The following is a 27,864-nucleotide window of genomic DNA, read 5'->3' as shown; positions in this document are numbered from 1 at the left end:
CCTAAGTTATAAGTCCCTAAATTATCTGCATATGTAAGGTTTAACTTTATATTCTTAACTGACAATTTTGTGCCAGTGCACCTCAAGCAATATTGCGGAGTAACGCAAAAGTTATCTAAAGATATGCAGATATTATACATTTTAAAAAGTACTCTACAATAGAGTAGCTAACACAATAACAATTATTATGTATGTAATAATGTATTACTGTCACAGATCACAGCAATGAGTTTATGTTGGTTAGTAAAATGGCATCATAATCTCAAGGATATGAGATAAGCAGGAAATTCCCAAAAATTCAGAAATCATGCTAATAACTTAAAATTATTGGAGTAGAGTATTTGAGATGGGAAAATTTGAGCATTTTTTCCTTTTTATCACATATAGTATGGAAGACGTCCCAGACATACACCAAAACTATACTGTACGCCAGTAAAGGTTAAGACAGCAGAATAAGTTATTTTTGTTCCTGAGTAAATCTTGGTACCATTTCACAAAAGCATGAGAAAATTCTTGGTATCTTTGTGTGTGTGAGGGTGGTATTTCCAGGAAGGTGTAGTGAGTCAGGAGTGTAATCTATAATCATCTCCTGAATCATCCAAACGGTCCCGGAAAATAGGGGTAGGAGAGAGGCGCTGTTTCGGGGGGGGGGGGGGGGGGGGGGCAGAGCAGGTGGTGTCGTTTCAGAAAGACTTCTGATTGATTGACCTATCCTAAGTTTCCTCTTACAGAAGCAGTTCCAGAACTCATGGCAGTATCCTATCCTATGTCAGACCTTGCATCTTGACCTAAGGAATCATAACTAGAACTCTAAACTTAAAGTACTTCATGTACAGCAACATAAATTAGATATGACTTAGTTACCTCTATCTACGGAAGGAAAGTTGCAGTAGAGGGGCGCTTCAAGAAGTGATGCTAGAGGGGCAACTACAGCATCAAACTTAGAAGTGTACAGCACTGACAAGGCTGCTGTACTTGACATGGTCCAGGAAAATGAAAGCATTGTTTTAGCATTATTGTTAATATTAATGTTTCCCACATATTCATTCTCATTGCCATACATACAAGTGCTGCAATTTCTGGCAGTTATTTAGAATTTAGGACAGTGCCTGAGCCATCCTAACTTAGGTTTCCTAACTTAGGATTTTTTTTGTTCCTTTTTTCAGTACATTCCTATCCTAAGATATGAATTAGGAAACAAGGTTCTATCATAGCAAAAATCTTACATGTCATTGTAAACTGAAGATATGATTTCAGATTTAGGATGTTTGTTCACCAAATAACAAACCTTTCATGAAAGCACGCACAGAGGCTCATCCTCAAACTCACTTTTGAATGATCTGATCCAAGTGGTGTTAACACCATAGAATGTCATTCTGTTTGGACAAGACACATTGTTCTCACACAGAGCTAATCATATGTTCTGGTAATGCTCATTATCTGATGTAGTTTCAGCTGGAGAAAGACTGCTTTGTCCTCTGTCCTACGTCCTTTTGTTGTGGTGATAATACATTATGGAGTGTCCTCACATACAAAAATAATTTAGAAAAGGCAGAGAAGAATGCCCCGATTTTATGTACGATAGCAGTTCCTTCACTGAGCATTTAACGCATTGTTTTTACAAGAGTCATTCTGTGTACATAATTGTGCAGCCCAGGAGGCCTAAGATATCAAGTCCTAATCTAAAACTTGAGACAATCTGAAAATCAAAACATTTCCTTAACCACAATTATAAAATGAGTTTAGAGAATTCCACACCACTATTATAGCCATTTCAGGCACTTCCTGTTAATGTGAGTCTTCAGGCCAAGCCCTGCTGGAGCACATTGGTACACAGGCAGCAAAGTGTGTTGGCACAACGCCTCACTGAGTCACTCATTTCTGAGCACTGACCACCAATACACCTCTGGGCACAAGAGTTTCTCACACCATTAAATGAATGGGTTTGGCTTCCCCACCTATAGGAGATGACACCTGCACATAACTACTTTTGAGTATAACTGGTTTATTACATTTCGGATTGGCAAACATTCAGAGCTTTTTTCTTCATTTTGGTTCCTTTGCATGTGGAGTACTCTGGTATTTCTGTAGCACTGCAGTGGGAAGATATGAACTGTGCTAGGCACATTCTCTTCCCGATTTCAACCTTTCCTCCTCCTTTATCCCTCTTCTCTCCCCCTCATTCCATCTCCTCATCTCCATCTTTCCTCCCATCTCTGTTCTGTTCCTTCACTCCCCTTTTCTCTTATGGATCAGTATCTATACACATGCTCCCGTGTGAGTTTTTCTGATCCGAGAAGTGTTAACAGTTCAATGTTTAAAGCCACTCCTCATTCCTCTGGTTGCAGCCTCAGGGTCTTGGTCCAAATCTGTTTGTTCACGTAGAATGAAATCTAATAATTTTGTTGACTCATATGATCATGGTTTCTCTGGAACATCAATGTCACCAGTCGATCTAAAGGGTTCTTGTCAGTTATTTTATTCGATGTCACAATAATGCAGAATTTGATAGGAACATCACTGATGATTCGTAGCAGCTTCTATAAAATGAATCTCTAAATGTTGCAACATGCAGCTGCCTAAAGCGATTATAAAGAAGTAATATAAAATCCAGGGTGGTTTCCAGTCATGGTCTATAAGGGGGCATACAATACTACTTGTCAATGATCCTATTTATTTATTTATGATACATTATTTTGTCCTAAATGTATCTAAGAATACAATTTGCTTGCTTGTCCTCACAATAAAAGTAAAAGCATTTGTTCAAAAGCCTAAAACATTTGTTCAGATTTATCTGACAAGACCTCCAGTGGCAGTAAAAATGATGACTGTTGTCTCTCAGAAGCAATGGCTGAAGTAACTGGTGTTGTTATTGTGACACAAAGCCTCTTCGGAAGGCGGTTCGACATATAAAAGACATGATGTTGGCGTGGAAGACGGTTGCTTGCATCACACTTCTTGCCAACAGTCAGTGTTGTTTTCTTTAAAGCATGACTGTAATTATTCCTTCATCTGAACTGAGTAGTTTTAGCGCACTACAGCGACCAATTCCCAATAAGGTTAATTGTTCAACTAGAAATATGCTGTCTCCATTACTTATCTTTGTTTTGTATGAATACGAATATCAGCCGATATATATCTATATTGACATTTTATTCCAGTACACTAGTACACTAGTATTGACATTGGCCCCCAAAAATATAGCCATAATATAGCTATAGCCTAAACCTAATCAAAGTTTAACCATAGCAGAAGCAAATCAAAACACATTAGAATTTTAATAATTTTTGATCAAAATGATTTTTGATCAAAAGCACTATGGACAACAGTGACAATGTTCTCTTAATGTTCACTCCAGATATTCAGATGTATCATTTTAGAAGGCGATGATCTCTTTGGCATTTATCATTTAGATTTAAATGATTTGTTTTAACAGTAAAGGGACCGGTCAAAAGGATTTGTTGCAGGACTACTGTATTTAATGTAGGTGTCAAATGAATGTAGCTGACTGACAGCAGTGATGTGTTACCATGCAGCAAGATACAAGAAAATTCCAGGAACTGGATTTTCCCTATTTTGACATACAGAGATAAGAGTTGACCGCACAGCTGGTTTTACTAACACACTCAGACAGACAGAGGAACATGTTTACAGTACACTTAGCATTAACTTCAGGTCATGGTGAATAGTCTATCACCTTCACAAGAGAGATGATCCTGGTTCAGCCTGCACTTCTTAGTACAATGCAACATAAGTTATCTAAAATGTAAAGTTTGTGAAATCTCTGCATAATGCATAATTATATTTGATGTTTTTATGGATATTGTCAATGTGACATGAATTGTGATCCATCTGAACAGAGCTGCGATAGGGCATTTTGAGTTATCGATCAGTGAGGGAAAAAAGTTGACACAGCGCAAAATGGTATTTGATGTAATTCGATTTTTGGCCCTCACTTCACAGAGCAGCAGAACACTTTGTGCACAATGTCTTACCTTCTAATAAAAACACATCTCCCTCCACTGAGTTTTAAGTTGCAGTGCATTTTGTGCTTTGATCAATTTTGTGAGTGTTATTTTTCAATCCCTGAACACTGAAGTAGATCTCACAACAATTATGTTCTCCCAACATCTCTTTGTCACAAAATGTAGTTCAGTTTTAAAAACTCTCAGATAACAAGATCCAAGAACTTAAAAAAAAAAAACATTGAAATCTGAACTGGATCAAAGCATGTTGGGGCGAATAAAGTGAATAAATGAATGAATCTCAACCGTCCGTCTGCAACGTCTGCTGTCATAGACACTGAAACACTGGCTGACAGTTCAAGCCAGTTGACAGCTATGAATGTGTGTAATTGTCAGTTTGAAAGATCTATATTTGGTCTGCAAAGTAACTCCCAACTGACCACTGTAAGTATTCCGTCACCATAGCAACATCACTGTCGACTGTGGAAACAAACAAGCAAACAAAACTGCCCGCACGAACACCTGGTGACTCTCTCGCTCTCATTTACACACACATACAATGTAAAACTTGTGTCAATCCATGTTAAGCATGGCACTGTATAACAGTATGCTGTCTGTGTGTGTTCTGGTATTCACATTACTGACTTCCTCAACTCATATTGTTCAGGAAGGGACAAAACAGATCTGAACGTAGGAGAAAACAGCTGGAAGGCTTGAGTTCAGCAGGGCAAGTTGAGTGTGTGAATGAATGGATGCAGAAATTGATGTTTTTTATACTCTTCTGCTTAGAAAGAAATGTTTTTTTGATTTGTTTTTTCAAGCCCGGTGCTTGATTAAATCCAACTATCCTTGCCAGATGATGTGTGTGTTATTGTGCATGGCTTTGTAAAATGTACAGCACATGACCCAAATTAGAGGTTGCAAGTGGAAAGCACAGCCTGCTCTGCTGCTTTCAAATGACTACAGCAATCTAATTCACCTAGCAGCTGTAAATGACAGTGCTAGTAGGAACCATCTATTAATAAACTCGAGTGAAATGAAACTATTATGGATTTCAACTGTGCTTATGTGTGCCCCAGTGTTTCCCCTGTGGGCATCAGTAATAGAGTGAAATTGCAGCAAACAGCATCAGTGGTAATAAATACGGTAACAGAATTAATGGTCATAAACATATGATTACAAACCACAATACAGCTGAGGTTGCAGTCAATCTTTTAAACATAATAATTATCAACTAGGGGTGTCAAAAATTACATTTGAAAATTAAAATTGATCAAAATGAGCTTTCAGTTTCAATCATCAAAATCATGGTGACTCTCCCATTGTTTTTTTGTTTTTTTAACTTGATTTTGCAGTTTTTCATTAACAAACATACAGCTTACAAACATAGACACAAAATATAAATGGATCCTCCGCCCCCCACCCTTAAGGCTCTTAAACAAGAATAAAATTAAACAAACAGAAAAATAGAAGAACTAATACAAAAATAGTCAGACTGGAACTTTGCATCATATAATGGGTGAATTGATGTTTTGAACATGTTATAAGTAGTTGTAGTTTTTAAGCATTTCAGTCATTCCTATTATACCATGTCAAAGACATCAACAGTGTGGCAGCAGTTTATAAAAATGGAAAAAAAGTTGAATGCAAAGTTTGTATATCACAGCCCGACTACAAACATGGCATATCACCTAAAAACGGTAAGCTGACTTGTCTGTGTTAGGTTGCTCCATCCGTTTTGTATATGAACAATTTATTTTTCTTAAAGTGGACTTGCCTTTTATGTTTAAGAGTAAAAGTTTTAGGTTAATAGTTTGTGTTCTAGCCACGAAGCTGAGCTCCTGTGTGTCAATTATTATAACATGACAAAAACAATTATCTAAATATTCCTCAACAGTTCTTGTGCTGATAGCACGAGATGACATAGTATATTTTAGGTAATCATGGGCTATGATATTACGCAGATACACGTGATGCAAAACGCTGTCAGAGACAGACTCTTGTGTGTTTATTAATTCAATCATTTTAATTAATTAATTTCAGTGCAAAATAATAGGGTCAAAAACTTAATTTAAAGCAAACAGACTACTAGTCTTTATGTTTCTTTTTAATTAATTAAGCGAAAGGCTACCAACAGCTGCCACCGCCCTCCGTCAATTAGTCGATTTTTAGTCGAAACTTCACGGCTTCAGTCGACCAAGGATTTCTTTGGTTGATTAAAGCCCTACTCTGAAGGTAGCCAAAAGATAGCTGTGTGATGGTCAGGTGCTATAGTCTGACCACAGATTTTGGAAAATACATCAAATATCTGTCTCCAATAGTCGTTGAGGGAGGTGCATGACCAGAACATGTGTCCTATTGTGGCGGGTACATAGCTTCACCTCGGACAACCAGGATCTGCAGTGGGAAAGAGTTTGGACAATTTATCCCTGACTCTCCCATTGTTGTTTTTTTCTCTCCAACCCGCCTACTTGCACCCAGACAAAGATAGTCAAAAAACAACAACAACATAAAAAAACAAAATCCTGAAGCTGCACTTCCAATCCAGCCACATTCCTGTGTGCACAAAGGCACTCAACTTACTGGTACTAGAGGTGATTTCTCCAGCACACAAGATGTTGGATTTGTTTTCTCTTTCAGAGATCATTTTGGGTTGGGGCTGGTCAATATATTCAATTTATATCATTATTGTGATATGAGACCTTATATCATCTCTTAGATTTTAGATATCATAACATCATGATGTGGCATGAGTGTTGGCCTGTCCTGGTTTAAAAGCTGCATTACAGTAAAATGATGTCATTTCTGAACTTACCAGACTGTTCTACTTATTCTAAAGCTTGTCTTTACTCACTTACTCACTGTATCCCCAATATTGATGACTGTTGATCAAAAATGTCATACTCTTGCCTTGATATTAGTTTTAGGCCCTACCACCCAGCCTTAGATCCTTCATTAATTTGTTTGGGAACAGAGTTTTGCTATAAAAATCAACAGGATAAATGAATAGATGATAGATGAATTTGAAAATGTCCGTCTTTATAAATCCACACCTGATAGTCTAACAATGGCATAGCTGAATAACAAAAAAGTTTCAATACAAATTCTAAACGAATCATGGATTTGGAAAATCTTGACAACCCAGGAATACACAGCCTCGGCACTACAGTAACAACTGTAACCAAACATAAACACCTGAAACTAAAATGCCGCAAAAATGTGAAATAAGAGCGCGCACGTGTGTTTTACTGATGCTTCTGATTTCACCCTCTAATTGTTCTAATTGGAGATACTTTACTTCTCTCCTGCCAACGAGGAAAGTACCTGGCACGCACACACACACACACACACACACACACACACACACACACAGATTGTTATTCCAGCCACGTAATCACATACTGTAGCCAAAAAACAGCAATATGGTAAAATGAAAATGTGCCTGGATGCACATGTGTTTCATCCTGAAGGTGCTCTTTCCAGAATGCTCTTATCTGGGTCAAATGTTGAGTTAGCATTTTTGGAGGCTGCTGCATGTGTCTTTGGCTGCTGTGTGCGTGTGCATGCACGTGTGTGTGTGTGTGAAGGATACCATTAGCTGAACAAATCTGGCCTTTGTGGTAATGATAGGGGTGGCAGGCTGCCAGGCAGACAGATAATACCACAGTAGTTGGTGACTGAGTGATTTCAACTAGAGGCTGTTTCACCTCAGCAACGGTCCTCAACCTGCACATCGGGGCTCTGCGAGCAGTAACACTGTGATCTCAGGAATGTGAAGATTTGTGCGTTTAGAAGGGGTAATCTGTGGCGTTCTCATCTCCTGTTTTGTATATGTCTATGGTCATGTTATGTCATAATCATCAGTCACATGTTGTTCGCAGATTACTTGTTAATAAAAGCGATATTGCTATCTTTTGTTTATCCTGTTTATCAAATCTAGGTTTGTTTTATTTGTTAAGTCATTTTATTCCTTTGAACATCAGCTACAGGGTTACTAAAAATTGTTTACATTGTCAATAAATCTGTTGATCATTTTCCAGAACGATTGGTCAGAAAAATGTTATATTACATTCAATCAATGTCAATCAATGTTTTCCAAAGCCAAGATGACATCCTGAAATGTCTTCAGTTTACTGTCATAGGGGAGTAACTAGTAAATTCTCACAATTAATAATTATAAAATTGCGATTTTTTTTTGTGTGTGTTTTTTCCTCAAACTACCAAACTGATTAATCAAATAGCTTTAGTAGTTAGACAATTATTTTTCTCATCTCGTAAACTATTAGATCATACATTCATGGTTGTCAGAGGATTAAATTCTTGTCACCTTTCACATGCTACTGACATCAAAGTTTTCATTCGTGTTTCATTTTGTTTTGTCTTTGTACCTTAATGAAGAAACATTGAATCTGTGGACTTACAGTGAGTAAGTCCACAGATGTTTGGATGTCAGCCCTTGATGTAAATGACACACAAGGTAGTGGATCTCTACCGGTATATGCGCAGTATTTTAGCTAGTTCTATAGTTAAGTGCAGCATGATCCGTTTAGTAAATCTGACACCATTGTAAAACATGGCATTTTTGTTTTATTGTGAGTGAGGAAGACGGGACAAAGCCTACAAAAGTGATACAACGGCAGCTCTCCAACAGTTACTTGCAAGTTAGTTTTAACATCATTTACGACAAACACTGACAAATATTATTGATTTCCATCCCCAGAAAGAAACAAATCTTAACTTCCGTTAATTACAGAGCTTTGGCGTTCTTATATGATGCTGGTCTCACTTGAGGCGTTTTGTTGTTTCTTTTAATAAACTCAATTCCATGTGGACAAGCAAACTAAGAGATGAGTAGACTATGTATTTATAGTTCCTACTTCCTTTAACACATTCAGAAATCTGGCTTCTGAAAAAATTCTAGTTAGCCAGAGAACTACGTCCATACTATGGATTAAAGTGAGTGTGATGCATTGGTTAGGTTTTAAACTGCATATTTTGCCTGTGCAAACACCTCACTTCTTTTCCTGGTGTATTTCAAGAAATACAGTAATATTTCTTCTGTGATGATGTAAAAAAACTTCCCTAAAGTAATTTCCCCACTTAATTTGACTCTTGCCGGACTCAGTCACCAAGACAACAGTTAGATTTCACAGTATAATGCATGGGAAACTGGGCAAACAAAGCAGTCAGTCGTGCACTCACACAGACCTGCACACACATTGATGTAAGCATACATGCACTTCTAGAAGTGATTAAACCCAGCAGGACTGCAGACCTCAGCACTCTTCTCCTTATTTACTGACAGCCTTGAAAGTGTTCATGTTTGTGTTGTCTGTGTTGTCTGTGTGTGTGTGTGTATGTGTGTGTGTGTGCGTGCGTGCACGTGTGTATGTGTGTAACAGAGTATTGTCCTTCACCAGACGACCCCCTCCCCACCAGCAGACCCCCCAGGCATAAGCATGTCTTTACATGACACTAATGCTATTTATCTTTGTCTTTCTGTCTACACAGAGAGCTAGCCAGAGAGATGCAAACTTGGAGACTGAAACATGGAGCCAGAATCAACAAGCTGATGGAACAGATAAGGAAACATAATGTTTTGTAAACTCTGTGTGTGTTAGAGTACCTCTCCTCCTCTCTCGCTCCTGGAGGAGGCGTAGAGAAGTGAGAAGGTGCAGGCGGTGAAGGTGATTGTAGACTCCAAGCTCCAAGAGGTCATACTCTGAGAGGTGAAGCAGGTCCTGGAAAACATTAAAACACAAACATGAAGTTATTCTGTCTGAAGGGGCGGTATTCTGTAAATAATGTAAACTTCTGTGATAAATAGTTTAGATATCAACAAGCCAGACAATTACTTCACCACAACACCAAATACTAAGATCACAAGATGTGCCTGTGAAATGAAAGATATGGCTAGTGAAAAAAGTTATTAAATTTTTTTGACAAAAGAGATGTCAAATTAATAACTGTAATCTAACGATGTGAGACTCATTATTCATCTGATTATTCCTCAGCATTCCAACATAAAAATTCTGTTTTATTTTCTGACAGAATCAGCAGGCAGTATCAGACCCAGTGACAAGCATTGAGGATAATATCATGTACAAATCTTCTTGCTGATGGTCTTGTTTGATTCTTTAGGTCATATAGGTTGCAGTATTACATTGAGACTGTTTCATAACAAGTTAAACGTTCCTTGTTGTAAGTTTAATATAGTTAGGTTTATTGATTCTGTTAAAGAAACTGTGTTGTAGGGTCTTTATAGCTTGTTTATATGTTTTTAGCTGACAGCTGCAGTATAGTACCTCAGGGTTAAAAACAACACCTAGCTCCTTGACTCAGGCTACAAACTTCTACTGCATTAGCAAAATCGGCTGATACCTTCAACCGTAGCTGTACTGCCTCTGTGTCTGCCAACTCCTTGTTTCTGATGGCTGACTCTGTTGCTAGTTGACTCTCAACCAAGCAGAATATTTGGACTGGACAGTGGTTTTAAAAAAATGTTTTAACACAATGTTTGTTTCAATGTTATATCTTTATGTTAACTTGGGTCCACTATCTCGGGTGCATTTACATTTGTTTGAATGTTGATTGACGTACAATGTCCCTATGAAAAATAAAGAATAAATAAATGTTCTTCCCTGTGATGTCCTATCCATTCTGTTTGCTTTTATGATGTTGCTTCATTCAATGCCTTTTCAGTAGGGAGCTTTTTCAGAGAGAGACTGAGACATTGCCCATTTTTGCTCTATTTTCACTTCAGCCAACAACATCAAGAGGGTAAGAGGTTGAGAGGTGTAGCAGTATGTGAATCATTTCTGTGCATTCCACACTGACTGAATTTATGTCACTGAGAGGAAAGGGTATAATTTTTGAGAAAAAATGTGTGGCTCAGGTGTGAGAGGTTATGTTCTTTGCTAGGACTATATGTGAGGTGTCACAGTATGCCGCTGAAAGGACATTAGCCTGCCAATCACAAACAAGTAGTGATGATGAACCTTTCTAGTTACAAAATCCTTAACCAATTTCGAAATCAGGTTGCATTCAAATAAGGGGACAATTCACAGATGTTCTTCTCTCTAATCTTAAACTTTGACACACTACAAGACTTGAAAACAATGAATAATAACACAAATTATAAAGGTTATCATCCCAGAGGGATCAGCTCAAGCAGATGGACACAAAATGTTGACTGGTATGGTGCAACAATTGGCTGTAGTCGTGTTTTGCAGTAAGACAAATAAAAGAAGAAGGTTAAAAGAGTCTGGATGGTAAAATGGTTAGAGGAGATCATTGTGGTCCCATTCAAAAAGTACTGATGTAATCGTCCAGAATTGAACCCCATATACGTTAGACATGTTTGTAATTATGGAGGCGGTCCTGATGAGTCTGCAAGAGTTTGGACACTTTAAGAGTGATCTGTAAATCTCTCACATTTCCAGATAATCTAGGCTGAACATCGGAACTAACAAATGTTCCAGAACATGTTTCTCCTCCAATTGTCGTGGAGGATTGTGGATGAATCTGCCTAAAATTCTTCTTGTCAAAGCCTGGTTTATCACACAGCTAACATTAACAGATAAGAAATTATTGAGAAAACAAGTACGAACAACCGACTTTGATTTAGATTTTCTCACAGGGAAGATCTTGTTGTGCTTGGTGGACGTTTGTCTAGACAGACTGGTGGGTCCAGGAGAGCAAAAGAAAAATTACTGAGACCACTGGTGACCTCCTATCTTCCAGAAGTGTGCCATCTCCTCCCCTCATCCTGCTCCTATCATTACAGCATTGTCTTAAACACACACAAAAACCCACACCCTGCCTCACTTCAACCCCCAATGTGGTATTAAAGTAAATGACCCCTGAAATAGCACAGTGAGGGGCAGCCACAGAGTCTTTGAACCAGAGCTCAACCTCGTACAGTAATGGAACTACACAAAGTCACACACATGTAAGTAAGACACACTTTGTCATCACAGGACGCTGCCGGCTCAAACCAAAGCCTTGTTGTTTTGGTTTCACAACAATACGACCATTCTCTTCAGTTCGTCACAAACACGCCACGGCTCTTTTTAGACTACACAAACGTACAGTGGGCAAAACCATGAATACACACGCACACAAACACACACACACATGCACACACATACACACACATCTAAGGCAAACACAAAGAAAAAGTGCACAATCAAATTACAGTCACTCTTAGTCACAAACAGAGGGTTAGAATTTATACATGCATCCACAACCACACATACATACCTGCATACCAGAGTAGCCAATTGTGCACATGCACGCAAACACACTCAGTCACCCACTCACATGCAAACAAGTGCGCGCACACACACACACACTCACACACACACACACACACACACACACACACTGTGTTGCAGTAAAGCAACAGTTTTAAACTTTCAAAAACAAATGCAGACAAACTGAAAACAACAAAACACTGCACGTGGAAGGACTCACAATAACACACACCCCATGACTCTGTGTGTGTGTGTGGGTGTGTGTGTGTGTGCATGTGCGTGTGTGTGTGTGCGTGAAGCTGTACGTGTGTGTTTTTCTGGGACATGGTTGGCGTATAACAAACTCCTAATATATCTCAACATCTCTCTCCCGCTCCATCTGTCGCTCTCGTCTCACTGTGAGTCAAACAGCAAGTTGACATGTTTTCTTTTTTCTTTCTCTTTCAGATCCTGCATAGCTGAACAACAATATGAGCTCTCATACCAGTCCTCTGGAGAGTTGATATAGCAGTTGTCAGTGTTGGTTTTGCCCGCATGAATGTTGTTGCAATGATGAAGGCGCAAGACCGAGCAGCGGCGTACAGATGGCACTGGGCAAGACCTCAACATCAACATTATGATATTAGAGTGAATCAAATGAGCTTGTAAACTTGGATCAGCAGTGATAAAGTGCTTTTTTACGATGTGTCACTGCTTTACATGCTGACTTTGCATGATATTCAATGTTCACAGGACAAAATTCTACATGAAAGGAGAAAACCCTTCTCAGCAATTTCACCTGCTGTTTGAGCAAAGCCTAAATCTTTAAGTGGGGACTGCAACAGAATCTGAAGATGCTGTACATTCACTCCACTTATGCAAACGATTTTGTTGTTTTGGATATGATAAATAATGGGTGTTTTATCATTGCATTGCATTGAGTTACATATCGTTACACAAGACTAAAAATCAAAAAAAGCTAAATGTTTTCTCGGCTCTCAGTGGAACAGCTGACAATACTGTTTCTCAGTAAATAGAGTAAAAATACATACTGACAAAAAATGAGTACACCACACTCTAAAAGAGTGGACACTTTACATGCTTGTAGCTGTTGGTATGTGATGAGTGTTGATGATGTTGGCTGAGTTGGTTGTACCGGTACGTTGTGTTAACGCGCAGCCCGGATGGCTCAGAGGCACTGAGCTGGATAATGTTGTTATAAAACCCAGAGAAAGGTTAGCAATGCGGAGCCAGACTCATTGTGCATGGAGGATTGTCAAAATGGGGAACTTGTTCCCCCTATGACTTTTTCTGTTCAGAGATGGCGTAAGAGGATTGCCAGTAGCTGGAGTCATCAGCTTCATGCATTTATTTTTGACAACTCATAGAGACTTTGCTTCAAAATGAGGCAATTCCATTCAGAACAATGAGATTTGATGGTTGTTTGTAGATTTAAACTCTGAAACATAAAGGTTCAATCTAAACTCAACTAAGGTTAAACAAGACTAGAACAACACTTTATTTTCCTTCTTCTGCTTAGTTTTCTTCCAAGCTCTCTACTTGCCCCTTTTGCTTTCTTTCTTATAAGCTTTCCCCATTATGCCTTCACTAATTACACCACTGCATTCCTGCTAAACATTAGCAAGAGGCACTGTAATGGAATAATTCGTGTCTTATTGGCCCATCAATCTCATCTCCTAGCCAATGGCTGTAATGTTCAGATTGAACTTGGCTAATGGTGGGAAGTTAAAACAGCCCCCACATCACTGTCCCTTCAGTCTAATAGGCCCGTGATGAAGTTTTATTAGGCTGCTTTATTAGACTGCTGTGGGAAACACTCTTAATAACAACGGTTGGTTTTACCAGAAGAGAAAGAGTCCCTTGTACAACATGGTTTCATTAAAGACATGTTGAAAGATCAGTTCATCCAAATTTGCAAAAAACATTTTTTCACTTACCCCCAATGGAGTCTGGCCATAGTGTCAGTTTTATTTCAGTTTTATATTTCTTTGGTAGAAAGTAATTCAGCTTTAAAATTGTCCACAGCAATGCTTTGAACACTGCAAAAGAAGTCCCATTACAGCCCATTGTGCTGTGGTACAGGCAGGGACCTCGGAAACAGATGTTGGGTGAAGTGACCATTTTGATGTGCTACATTAAATATACCAGTGGTATGTTTAATGTTACAATTTCTGTACGGAGACTTCCCCCGTCAGTGCTTACTGACATCAAAATGATTGCACTGTGGATAATAGCTGGGATGTGTTTTTCTAACTGAAAAACTCTGCTGCAGCAAAATCTTTGTTTCCTGAACATTTGTGCTTAAATTAATATCCACAATGCCTTATTAAGTAGTTCTTGGTGAGGACAGATAATTAGCAAAAAGTTAGTTTGAGAAATGTTACTAAACCATAACCATAGAGGGGGTGAATCAGAAAAAATGTGTCTTATTTTTTTCAATAACAAACATCCAATTTTGTCATTTAGTTTGGGGGCTTAAAAGGCAAATTATGTTCAAAAATCGTCATCATCTAAACCAGTCGTACTTCCTTTGAGGTGATAGACTAAATTAATAGAGAACATGACATATATGACAGCAAGAATTGCACTCAGTAAAACAGTCCCCTTTTTACTTAGTCATAGACACCAGCAACCTACATAGAGAATACACAAAAATCACAATCTCGCAAAGTTAAAAAAAATCAGTCCCTTTTTCTGAATTCACACCAGAAGATAATGGGGACTATTCCGGGCTGAAACCCATCCTCTACCTTTCATCCAAGTTTTGTCCCATTGACAAACAATCCAAACAACCAACAACATACAAACCGACACAGATGAAAACAAAACCTCCTTGGTGGAGGTACATTTATTTCTGAGCTTTAAACCGGTGCGAGGCTTTGCTGTATTTCCCACTTTAATTTGACTCAAGAGCAATGCAACGCAGAGGCTGTCTAAAAGTTTTTATGAACACGATTAACAGTGTCAACAGTAGACAGTTAACACCTCTCAGTGTTTCCTCTACATTCATTTAGGAGTGGCGGCCCCCTTCTTTTTTTTTTCCTTCTTTTTTTTATTTTAAATTGTCGCAAATACACCACCGCCACATCATATCTCCACCTTCACAGCAGAGTCCTGCACTGGGTCGGGTGTCGCGAGTGCTGAGGTAAACTAGATAATTATCTTGCTCAGTATCTACTCTTTGGAGTAGATCCCCCCCGCCCTCCCCCAATAACTTACCGGTGCCATCAACGTTAATTACTTGCGAGAGCGCGGCCTTGAAAGTGACATCATGGCAAGCACCCAGGCACCAGGTCGGAGAGTCAGAGGAGTGTCATCTTGAAAACAGGGTAACGACTCACCGGAGAAAAGGTAGACTTACTAGCTAAAGAAAACTTATATAGATTTTATAAGTTCAATCGACATTCGCAAAATATTGATGGCCAGCTAAGGTTACGTAACATATCGGTAGCTTAATTAATTGGGCCCGGTGCCAACTCACTTCAGTGTCGCTAACGTGAGTAAACTAATTGATAGCATTAAGCGAATATATAGACGCCAAGATGTAACTGCTGATTGCATTTTCAGATGAGCTTGTTCAAATATTTCTCAAACCCCAGAAAAATTCATTGTTCTGAGCCTGGGTGCAATCTTTGCCACTGATTCTACAGCCCCATCAAGAAATTATTCTTTATTGTTTTATTTTTTATTTTATTTTATTGTTGTATTTTTGTTATTATTTTTTATTTTTACATTCAGCCTTAAAAAAGCCCTTTTCCATGCCAGCCATTCAATAAAAAGGTGGATTATGCTGGGCATAAAAGTAAAATCTGCAGTCAAGTGTCATTTGTTTACACCGCCACGGCTCCCCGGGGAGCCTGCCCCCACTGCTGAAAAAAATCCTAGAGAAAACACTGCCTCTAAACACTCAGAAAGTTTTTCATTTCTCTAGCTTTGTACAGTAGGTACTTTTAGTCTGTTCCATGCTCAAAAGTATTCTCCGACACAGGCAAGCATGTTTGAATCTATTATTTATAAATAATATGATAAATCAATAGTCATGTACATGTCTCTCCAGATGTTAGTAGGTTCGTTGATTCATATGTTTGTTTGTTTTTTTACCTCTACACCATCATATTCCTGCTCCAATGCTATGCAGTATTGCGGCAGTCCCAGCTGGCTCAGCCATCTGGAGATAGACTGGTGCTTCATGGTGACACATATACACACACAGGCACGTACACAGATGCACAAACACACTCTCTCTTTCGTCTTTTAGATGGAACCTGAAACATAGAAAAAGCAACAGAAAATCAATTTAATTTGGATGACTAGTAGAACAAACTCAAATACAATAACATACCGTAGAATATATATGGAATTCTCAATCTTGATTCAAAACTATCCAGAAAATGAGCTGATAACAGTATTTCATCCTAAATTTTGACAAGAAATGTAAGAGGTGCATTGTCTAGGGGGAAAAAAAGACATTGTAGACCTGCTTCCACCTGTTTTACAGCCAAGAAGAAAGTAATGTGAAATTCTCATGGTTGAACCACAACAGCCCAGAAAATGAGCTGGTAACAGTTGAAGGTAACTTGGGTTTGTTTTTTTAAGCATAGATTAGGGCTGGGCGATAAATCGGCAAAATCGATTAATTCGAGTTTTTGGTTTAGGACGATTTTAAAAAATTAAAATCGAGTTTTTATTTAACTTGCTCTGCCGCCGCTCCTCATGGGCTCCCGTAGTTCATAGTCAGCTCCGCCCCCCGCATTGACTTTCCACTGAGAAATAAACACAACAACATGCAGCGAGCTCGTTGCTAACATGGCACCGTCTCGTTAGTAGCTTGGTTTTGTAGCGTCGGACCTCGAACAAACCACCATCCGCTGCAAAGTTTGTTCAAAGGCTGTTGTTACTAAAGGCAGCGGACCGACATTTATTTCAGCCTCTCAAACAGACGCATGTATCACAGTGGGACACTTGTTCACTACGAGAAGACTGCAGCAGCCCACAAATACCAGCTATAAAGCAGCCAACATTAGAGGAATCATTTAATCATTGTGTCCCGTATGAGAAGAAAGGGTCCTGGTGGACAGTTGTTACAGATGCAGTCACGTTGCATATCGCTAAAGATATGGTGCCTGTATTTACAGTGGAAAAGCCGGAGGTTCATCGTCACGCTGAAAATGTTCGACCCCAGGTGTGTGTTACGAAGCCACAACCTATCCTGACTCAAACCAGAGGAAGCAGACAGGCTCGTCTTCCTGGCCAAAAATGTTTTAAAAAGACAGCAAGCACACACCTGATGTCCTGTACATCTACCAACATGCAGTGTTTACTATGCAATGCATGCAGATGTTTAATTTAGTTTACATATCTTCAGGGATATTAAATACTATTTGGAAACAAAAGGCACCTTTTGCAAAATAAAGTATTTAATAAAAGTTATATTAACACTTTATCAATACCAATATGGAAACTGATCTGTTTTTATAATAGCAAGCAATCTGACATGTTAAATATGTTTACAAAAGCATTTTATCAAAAAGGGACACATTCTTTTCAAAAGGATGCACTTTTATTTATTTTTTCAAATGAGTTTCAAGCTGCACCGTTTACAACAGCATGGCAAGTTGGTTTAGAATCATAGCATTAAAATAAATGCAATGCTTTTAATAATTTCTTTGTAATTTGAAATTTGTTCTTGAGAATGATAAAAAAAAATCGCTTGAAATAGTAAATCGAGTTTGGTGTGAAAAAATCGGAGATTCAATTTTTAGGCCATATCGCCCAGCCCTAGCATAGATGACTGGTTTTGGTTCGTTTTTCTCTGCGTGTGTCCATACACGTCAGTACAAGACATGTGCTAAACAGGCCGTTTCTTTTACAGAGCGAGGCAGTTCTGTAGCCAAGTCTTGTTCTTTATCAGCCAAATGGCCAATCAGCAGCAGCACAACGGACATTTCAATGCTGTAAACACCCCTAGGTGATGATGTCTCTGTCTCGACAGGAGGCTGATAATGAGCCTGAGATATCAAACTCGGTGTCAGAATGTCCTGCCAGTTAAGATAGAGCAATAAAACATTACACAGGGTCCTCAGCATACTGGAACTGGATACTGAATGAGAGTTCATATCACAAAAACGAACCTGTTGATTACTGCCACGAATCACATTTACTGAGAGGCATTGGGCTGCCGCTACAGCAACAAACACACATACGAATACAAGGCAATAAAATAATAAATGATCTCAGTGCTACATGTCACGATAAATCCTTGTAAACCCAAGTGTATAAGGAATGGATGAAGGAAATGTGCTAAGTTAAAATCTTTAGAGAAGTTGGCAGGCAAAATGTCTACAGTATATCTGCAGATGGAGAAGATTACAGAACAGAATAACACTCAAGCCAGCAGAAAAAAGTTGCCATTGGTGATTTCAAGGAATGTCCTGAATCAATTTTTCTTTGATCCGATCCGAGTTACCATTGGGAATCTGATGATAGTCCAGTCTGATAAATTTAGATATCTAAATGCTTATTAGATATGTTTCTGACACACTGAAAATCCAACCTTCTAAATTTGACACGCCTTCATTTTCATGAGCTAAATGAGTTTTGAACTTTAATCCTTGTGATATGAATGAATGAATGGGGAAAATGTAACTACTAAAATGGATGTGATGTGATTAGCTAGAGCAGAGGTTCTCCAAGTGCAGCCCACGGGCCAATTACGGTCCTCAGACAAAGTTTGTACGGCACCCAAATGTGACATTATATGCATGCATTATATTTCAAAGTCCATGTCTATACGTTATACTTTGAATTGCCTACATTTAAGAAGCTACTCGGCCACACCGCAAAACTGCGCCCCCTAACAAGCGCCTGTCTAGTTGCACTTTTTTCCTGCATCGCAGGAATTACATGTCGTTATCAATGATAGTGCTGTAATTTGGTGTAAGACTCTGTAGTTTAATGTTGAGGCGAGATGGAAAAGCCAACACACAAATGCTTTATGGTTAAGGAGAAGTTTTTAGCTCTTACTTCATCCGGGATCTGATATAGTGATCTGCATTACCTGCAACAGGCAAATACAGCACTCAAGGATTTGGAGGATCTGAATGCAATTATGAGACCAATCACAAATCCAACGACAGGTTTATGGGATTTCCTGTGCAGCCCCCAATCAAATGCTGGCTCCCGTAACTGTAATTGTGCAGTAATCTGAATGTTTTGTATATTGCTGTTGCTAATGCTAATGTTTACTATTTATCAATAGCATTGTAGCTCCATGCATTTTGCCAACCTCAGTGCCTGAACTAAGAGTCACTCATCAGTGCACCTAAATAATATTTCTCATTTGCACACTTGATTTTCATTCCTGTAAAGCCCTGCTGTGGTAAAGGAGAGCCTTGGCTTGATATTCATTGGCTTCAATATTGTTGTTCTGGATCAGCTCGGAGACATTTCTAGTGATGACTATATTCTCTCCATCCTGATAGCTCACTTGGCAGAGCTGTCATCCCATGTACAAAGGCTGAGTTAAATTTCCCTTGATTTAATTTCCAACCTGCTGCCATCTGTCTCTCATCCCCCTTTTCCTGTCATGATCTCCAGCTGTTCTATCAAATGAAAAAGGCACCAAAAAACAGATGAGGATGTCAGTCTAGCAAATGAAATACCTGATAAAGGAGGGCTCTTCATCAGGCCAATGCCAGAAATCTTATCAAAATCCACTGAAATGTTGGATTTAGTCTATCATGCTGCATTGTGATTTGTCTCTGGTTCAGCTTTTTCTTACACATCACTGCAGCTATAGAAGATTGGAACATTGGTCTTTTTTTCTTGATAGGGCCATAATGCATAAGCTACCTCCTTCAGTCATGTGGACAAATTTTGTATGTCATCTCAAACCCGCACCATCTTTGGTAAAACCACTTTTATATTTTTGCTCCTTCTTCCTTGTGTGAGTTACAGAGACACCCTAAACTTAAAGTATGGAAGATTATAATTAATAATAGGATTAAGGGTTATTTGAGTACTGAATGCATATGTCCTGTTACTGAACATTGGTAACTTCATTGTCTTGATGTAATTTGCTGATTATTGTAAGCCTTGTTTCCTTTATTGGAAACTATTTATGTTTTTGTCTCTGCCAGGACTCTCTAATAAAAGAGATTCTGAATCTCAATGGAAATATTCCTGGTTAAATAAACGCTATATTAAACATACATACATACATATATATAGATATAGATATAGATACATACATATATATATATATATATATATATATATATATATATATATATATATATATATATAGATATAGATATAGATATAGATAGATAGATAGATAGATAGATAGATAGATAGATATAGATATAGCCTATATAGCCTTGATGTGATGGTAGACAAATGTTTATTGTCTCATGGGTTATATTGTCATCTTGCTTACCTATATTTCATATTAGTGTTCCAGGGAATCTTATGTAATAACACTACAGTGTAACAAAAAAAACAAAGCCTTGCAATACTGTTTGAGTGGTAGGGAAACAGCTGCTATGACACAAATCAGTGAAGATCAAGTGACCAAGATCAGCTGATTTAGAACATTTGCATTATAGATTTTTGATATTCTCCTGAAATATATGTGAATAATCTTTTTTTAATCAATGGGAAACAAGTTACTATTGATGAAAACAGCAATGACCTTCCCTGCTGTATCTGCGTATCTGTGTGCTGTCAGGTAGCATCCTTATCTTTGTGTTGTCACTGTCATTGTGTCTTTTGTGTATTGTGTCGTGGAAATGGCAGGGCAAAAATGCATATAGGGGGTTGGTCTGACATTACATTTTATGTGTGTGTGTGTGTGTGTGTGTGTGTGTGTGTGTGTGTGTGTCTGTGTGTGTGTGTGTGTGTGTGTGTGTGTGTGCGTGTGTGTGTCTGTGCGTGTGTGTGTGTGGTGTCATGTCATTGGTAAAAGACAGAACAACAAAAACCTTGTCAGGCAAAGAGGCAGAGACTGAGCACATGCAGTGAACCCCACACCCCACCCAATCACATTAAGAGATGTCACAGAGATGTACATGATGTCACTGACTGTCACCAGAGGTTGTAAGAGCCCACCACAGCCGACCACTCACCAGGATCCATCTCCAGGCACTCACACACATGCACTTACCCACACGCACAACAGTCCCCCACTTTCAATCATATCAATCTAATCTATGAGTGTGTCACCACGTAGATTAGAGAAGAGGAGTCCTTTATACAGTATATGTCAGTGTATAACACCAGCTCCAGTTTAACCTAATGGAGAAATGGAGGGATGCTCAGGAAAATGAATGACCTCTATGTCCCACCTGCAATGAGCTTATACACAGAACATGTACAGTACCAGGCACATTTATCAGGATATTGATTTTCAGGCTTATCTCCGAGTTGTACATTGACTACAGGAGGGTGACATGGATAACATCCCTTGCCATTATATATGTAATTTTGTATCACAATGTTGATATTTGTCTTGATTTATTAAAGCGTCCTGTTATTGGTTGCTCTGCAATCAACTGAGAAACTAATAAGTGGAAAGAAATGTCTGTTTTTGGCTTGTCCAGAGTTAAGCACTTGACCAATTATGGTCCATGGAGCCAGTTCACTTGTTTTTAAGAAACTTTATCTGACTTTCAATATGACTTCCTTCAATTAAATTTGTGTGATAAAATTCTCTATACTGTCTCACTTCCATCATAAACGTTTCAAATGTACTTATTGGAAACACACTATGTCTTACAAGGTTCAAAGCAAGATTGCAAAACTGTCTGACTCGATACCACATTAACTGTGTCTGTGTGCGTGTTCTGCAGCTGTTCCTTCTGTGCGTCAACTCATAGTAAAAGCAGTGTTACGCTAAACATGGTTACTGTGTCAAGCAAACACACACATTCATCCACATTCACATACTGAAGAAATTACCTTCAGCTAGTTTTCCAGTATACAAGTTACATATGTTTTTTATTGTTTATCTATATGGTTCCTGATAAATACATACAAAAAAAAATAACATAAAGTAAATACATGTTGACTTTGTGTGAGTTTGTTGAGAGTTTAAGTGTTCTTAGACAACAATTAGTTTAAAGATACTGTTTGTTTTGAAATGAGTAAGAAATAATGACTATTTCATGGACCCTATTTTTACAAACTACAAACATAAATGACCATATTTTAAAGATTCTCACTCACACCTCTTAATACACTTCAGTCCTACATGTGTTTCCACTCCCAAACTTCTGTTTATTAGGTATTCTGAGGTATGGTATATCAAGTGTTTTCCACAGCAGCATCCCTGAACCTGATCTTGTTTGATTTGCTCTGTCAAAATGTCCCTTTCCTACAAAGACAGTAGGCAGTTTACATTTTACTGTCCTTCTAACTGCTGTGCTGAATCACCATTAAGCCAAATAGTTTTACTTTTACTAATTCAAAAGGGATCTCACAGATGGAAAAGGGTCTAAGTAAGAGTGCCCTCCACATGATGACAATGAAAAATGTGCCATCAAGTCTTACAGTCTGAACAACTGGGGTTAATTAAGGTGCTCATACAGCAAGTCGATGGCAATGAAACCTGCGTTGGCCACACCCTGTCTGTCTACGACTCTGGCCCAGTCTACTGAGCAAAGATATCGGGACTGCATCTTTCAGCCAGATGATCCATGTAGCAAGTGAGCAGCACAGACTACTGAACAGCTGTATGTCATTTTATAGTGTTGAGGCTTTTGCCCGATATTGTGAGTGGTTTATCTTGTAAAATTTCCACAAGGCTCCACATGACTGGTTGAAAACTCATGAAAGATCACAGAACCCTTCCAGACAATCACATGAACATTGGCATTTCATTTAAAGACTTGTTGGAAGGGAAGCAGTTTAAAGGAGTTAGGAAACTACTTGCAAGGAAAAAAGGAAACTATGCATTTGTTGCACGTCATCTGGATTAGAAACAAACCAGAAGTGGTAGTGCTTATAAGACAGCTCAGTAGGAATAGCTCAAACTGGCTAAATGATGTTTCACCCTGTGTAACTCCTTGGGATCACGTTTTTAGAGCACTGGCATTTTTTTTCTCTCTGTTTACAATGGAAGGACATGCTTGTGCACATTCCCAATAGTGCTGACAGGATGAGAGAGTAAACAGGAGGTCAGCACTGATGAGTTAAAAAGAAGTGAACACCAAGGAAAAGTATTCCCAAAAGAACGAGTGAACAACTATCCAGAAAACTCAACCCGTACTCTGTCCCTAGAGCATTCCTCTTTTCCTCTTCCTGTTCTTTCTGTTCAGTCCACTCCAAGCTGCATCTCCTCTCCTCTCCCTGTTGACTTGACCTCAACTTTTTCCCATGACCACATTTCTCTGGAGTGCCGTCACAGCGTCCATTGAATTATAGAATATAAATTGACCTATCCCAGCATCCAACTGACTGAATGATCGGAACAGGCCTGGCTATCTGACAGACGCTCGCCAAATACCAAAGCAAGCGTCACTCTCCAGTCCAGAACAGCCACAGCAGCATTAGAGGACAATTTCCCATTTACAGTTACTCTCTAATGCCTGTATTGGCTGCCTTTTATCGTCCAAGGACATCCATTCTGCCAATCACATTAGACTGACACAATCCAACCAATTGAATTAAGCTGCAAAAATAACATCAGCATCACCACCAAGCCAATTCCAGCTCCTGTTACCGAGGCAGACGGCACAATGTTTCATTGTTTCAAATGAAGGACTGTACGCAAGGAAAATGAGACACTGACTGAGCTGCTTCCATAGGCTAATGTGCTAATAATCCAGGTGGCAGGTGAGAATGTTCCCACTTGTCCTGTATGACAAACAAAGACACATGCCGTGAGAACAAAAATGGACCCATAACAATACAAGCTAATTCACCCCAGCTGGAATACAACAATCAGCTCATACTGTTCATTCAATACCTGCCATACATACAAGACGAGCGCAACTGTAAAATGTAATGGGTGTGAATAATGTCTTTTCAAATCAATCTGGGATCCCAAGGCTTCTGGAGTCTTGGGTTACACTGGACGAGCTGTATGGAGCCACTTTATGATTCTTTCTGTGTGTTTAAAACAAATCTGTATCTACTTCAGTTTTTAGGAGAATGTTGCATTGCTGTAAAGCTCCAGAATTATTTTGTTGAGTCAAAACTTCACCTGCCTTTCAATCAGCACGTCATCCATTATTTAGTTTTAACTTAAGAAGAAAAAAAAGTTTGCCCTTTACCCCTTGACTTGTGGTTTGCAGTGCTTTTTCCAGTCTGCACAGCATCAAAAGCAAAGCATGATATCACACATCCAACAAAACCTGTTTTGTTGTTCTGTGGCCAGGTCTACGATTGCAATGCAAGCAGGAACGTTACTAATTATGAGACCTCAATGTCCTCTCCTGAACTATTTCTGAGGTGTGATGTACACATTTGACAGAGGTGGAATATCATTTTCTCCCTGTGGTTGTGTGCTTGCCTTGAGAACATGTCTGAAGTTGTCTGAATGTGTTTACCTGTAGGTTACAGTAACTATAGAAGCAGCTGGAATACGAGAGAGGAGAGGATGAGGCTCGACTCTAAATAATTACTGTTTTTTACGAAAAAGAAGGCATTTTCCTTCGGACTGGTTAAAAACATCTCCTCCTTAATACTACAAACTTGTATTCCTCATTTTCTCTTTATTTGTAAAGGGACTACGTACAATATCAAAATATAAATGTTCCCATTTGAGGCATTATTAGCTTAGAGCTAATATATATCTGCAGTACATCTTGCTTCCTTTTTTCCTGTTCTTCTTTCCAATCCTTGTGATTTTTCATATCTTCTATCCTGTTTTCTTTTATGGTTTTCAATCTACCTAACCGTCCTGTCCTGACTCATCTTTTCTTTTCACCACCTTACTGTTCCTGGTGCTGTCACCTCTTGACTTGTTTGTCTTCACCACCTCCTTCTCCTCCTCTTCCTCCTCCTCATTTCTCCGCTTGTATGCATCCTTTCTGTCTCCTTTTGTCACTCTTTCCATCATCCAAGTGGACATTAATGCACTAATTTACACCTTTTTTCTCAGAGAAATTAATAACAAGTTCAAAGGATTTCACAGCTGCCTGTATATGGTGCACATGAGCATATGTGAGTTGAGACTAAACCACTGCAACAGAGGTTTGTGGAGTTGACTTCATCATCTCTCTCTCTCTCTCTCTCTCTCTCACACACACACACACACACACACACACATATGCAGACACACACACACGCACAGGTGCATATCAAGCAAGGCTGGGCTTGCAGCTAAGTAGCCACACAGCAGCAAACATCTTATTTGTGTGAAATTCTAGATGACTTTCATTGTGTCTGTGCTGCAGGCAGAGGGGCTATTATCACACTGCACCACAATATCAGCAGTTTTCATTTACTTGTTTTTTTTATACTCCAGGAGGTTGCATTTTTTTTCTCGTGTCCCAAACTCATTCAAATGTTTTCTCAGAGGCAAATTTTCCCTGCTTTATAGGGTATTTAAATACAAGTGTCTGTATTTCTTTTACAAGCCCGTTGGGAAACAGGAAAACACTTTGGCAGTGTAATTTAAACCCATAAAATTATATATTTTCCAATCAAAGTTCATCTTCTGTTCTGCTCCCTTGAAGGAATATACTCTCATATTCCTTAAATCACTAGACTGACATGAATTAGTACAGATTTTTGTGAATCAGTATAATAAAGATTGGGATTAGTGGGTTTTGTCCACATCCCTGCTTGGATCCCTCAAATATTTTCAGGAGCTGTGAGCCAACATGTTTCTGCATCATCATTTGCTGCCCTATAAAACACGCCACGTTGGATATGCACAGAAAAATGTGCAACTATTCATCACTTGTATGAACTTTAGTCATTTTATTTGTCTTTTAGAAGAGAATAATTTTATTTCCATCTGTCTTGGCAGCTTTAATGTAAAACTTAATGAAGTCATTTGTTTCAGGAACATTTATGAGGTTGATTTGTCATTTCACTGTAGGCAAACTTGGTGCAAAATGAAAACTCAGTTTGAAAATTGCTCACTTTTAATTAGATGTAACTTGCGATTGAGGTTAAATGGTTGTGGCCTGGTGATAGCAGCTCAAAGATAGGAGATGGGGGAATGAGAAGGGAGGTATAATTTGCATGACTCAGCTCTGAGGTAAGGGCATTCCTCCAGGGAGCTGCCTGGCTCCTGCACATACTGTAGACCTACAAACAGCTTTGCAGCATCTGTTTTTGTGAAGGGGCTATAAAGAGGATCCAACAGGGTGTACGGAGTCCCCCGGCAGAGAGGAATACCTCTGGTTCATGTCTCAGTTATCTGAACCCCAGAGGGTTTGTTTTAGAGGGTTCACTGTTCAGGGATGTTTCATGCAATTCCATGCTGAATCATAACATGAACATCATGACATGAAGGACACAGTGGTCTAAAAGTGCATCTGTGTTAAAGTCCTTTAAGCAAAAGCATTTTGTAATGTATGAAAACATCAACCAAAACAGAATTTCAAGAAGCCAGTACAAAACCGGTTAACTCAAGTGTTCCTTTCTCCTTATTTCTACATCTTTGCCTGATCGGAACTTGGCACCAAATTATGTCCAGCACAACGATTGTGAACTTCCAAGCACACACATGCATCCTGCCAGGTGAAGGCAGCAATGATGACTAGGCTACATCTTCAATGTTTCGCAGGATTACTGCACTTCTCTGACCCCAATAAATATCCATGAAACATAATGTGTCAATCAATTAAGTAGCAAATGAGTCTTACCTTGCAAGAGTTGCTGAATGATGAAGACACAGCCACGATGTAGCTGCTGCACGTAGTCTGCACACTTGCTTGGGATATATAGCAGAGTTGATGTAGGAGCCCCTCTTCAGAAGCACAGATTACAGCTGTGTAGTTTTGATAGTCGTGTCGGTTACGGCGGAGCTTCACTGACGAATGGCATCAGGTTGTGTGGCTGCTGTCGACACCTCAGCTGAGGTCTGCGAAGAGCGACAACCTTGAAGTACCTGTCAGCACCGAGAGGGAAAGAGGGAGAGGGGGAGAGGGGGAAGGGGAGGAAAGGACAGACAGACAGAGGCGAAGAAGATAAAACTGCCCGCGTCAGTATACAGAATGATAAAAATCATCATTGCCCTGTCCCCCTGTTCTGTTCTGAGTGAGGATACATTTTCCTTCTTTTTTTAAATTTGAGTGACAAAATAACTGCTGCTAAATAACACTCCATACCAAAATATTTTTATTAAAATGCATAATGGCGCTTAAACGTCATCTTTTAAATGTAAGTTAGCTGATTCCCTTTTTTGGGATGACTAAATCTGGTTAATTCTTAATTATTTGCAACCATTGTAAGACGTGTTGAAAATATATCATGTTAACTACTTCCTCTTCAAACAGCAAGTAGAAATTCTCACCTTTTAATGGACTATTTGAAAAAAAACGTGACCCTTTACCTCGGTGTCCCTTTACAATAAAAGTTTGCTGCAACAATTAGCATCACAGGAACCGCTTCCCGGTTTTTTTTTTTTTGGGGGGGGGGGGGGGGGGGTGTATAGTGCAGTTTGTTTTTGTGCCTTCAAATTCATTCGA

The 27,864-nt window shown here is 38.9% G+C and overlaps 1 protein-coding gene across 1 annotated transcript in view; it reads right to left on the bottom strand.

Moving 5' to 3' along the window:
* Positions 1-27,753, bottom strand: part of bcar3 (BCAR3 adaptor protein, NSP family member) — an 81,472-nt gene extending 53,719 nt beyond the window's left edge. Inside the window, exons 1-4 of the mRNA XM_030433704.1 lie at positions 27,690-27,753; positions 27,040-27,284; positions 16,322-16,485; positions 9,592-9,706 (exon numbers count right to left, since the gene is read on the bottom strand). Coding sequence (XP_030289564.1) covers positions 9,592-9,706; positions 16,322-16,411 — 205 coding nt within the window. The 5' untranslated portion in view covers positions 16,412-16,485; positions 27,040-27,284; positions 27,690-27,753. The remainder of the gene's footprint in view (positions 1-9,591; positions 9,707-16,321; positions 16,486-27,039; positions 27,285-27,689) is intronic.
* Between the last annotated feature and the right edge of the window lie 111 nt (positions 27,754-27,864).

The sequence above is a fragment of the Sparus aurata genome, chromosome 11 (assembly GCF_900880675.1).
Source record: "Sparus aurata chromosome 11, fSpaAur1.1, whole genome shotgun sequence".
In the NCBI taxonomy this organism is placed as follows: Eukaryota; Metazoa; Chordata; class Actinopteri; order Spariformes; family Sparidae; genus Sparus; species Sparus aurata.
The sequence above is the reverse complement of the archived record's forward strand: the minus strand, read 5'-3'. Positions and strand labels throughout refer to the sequence as shown.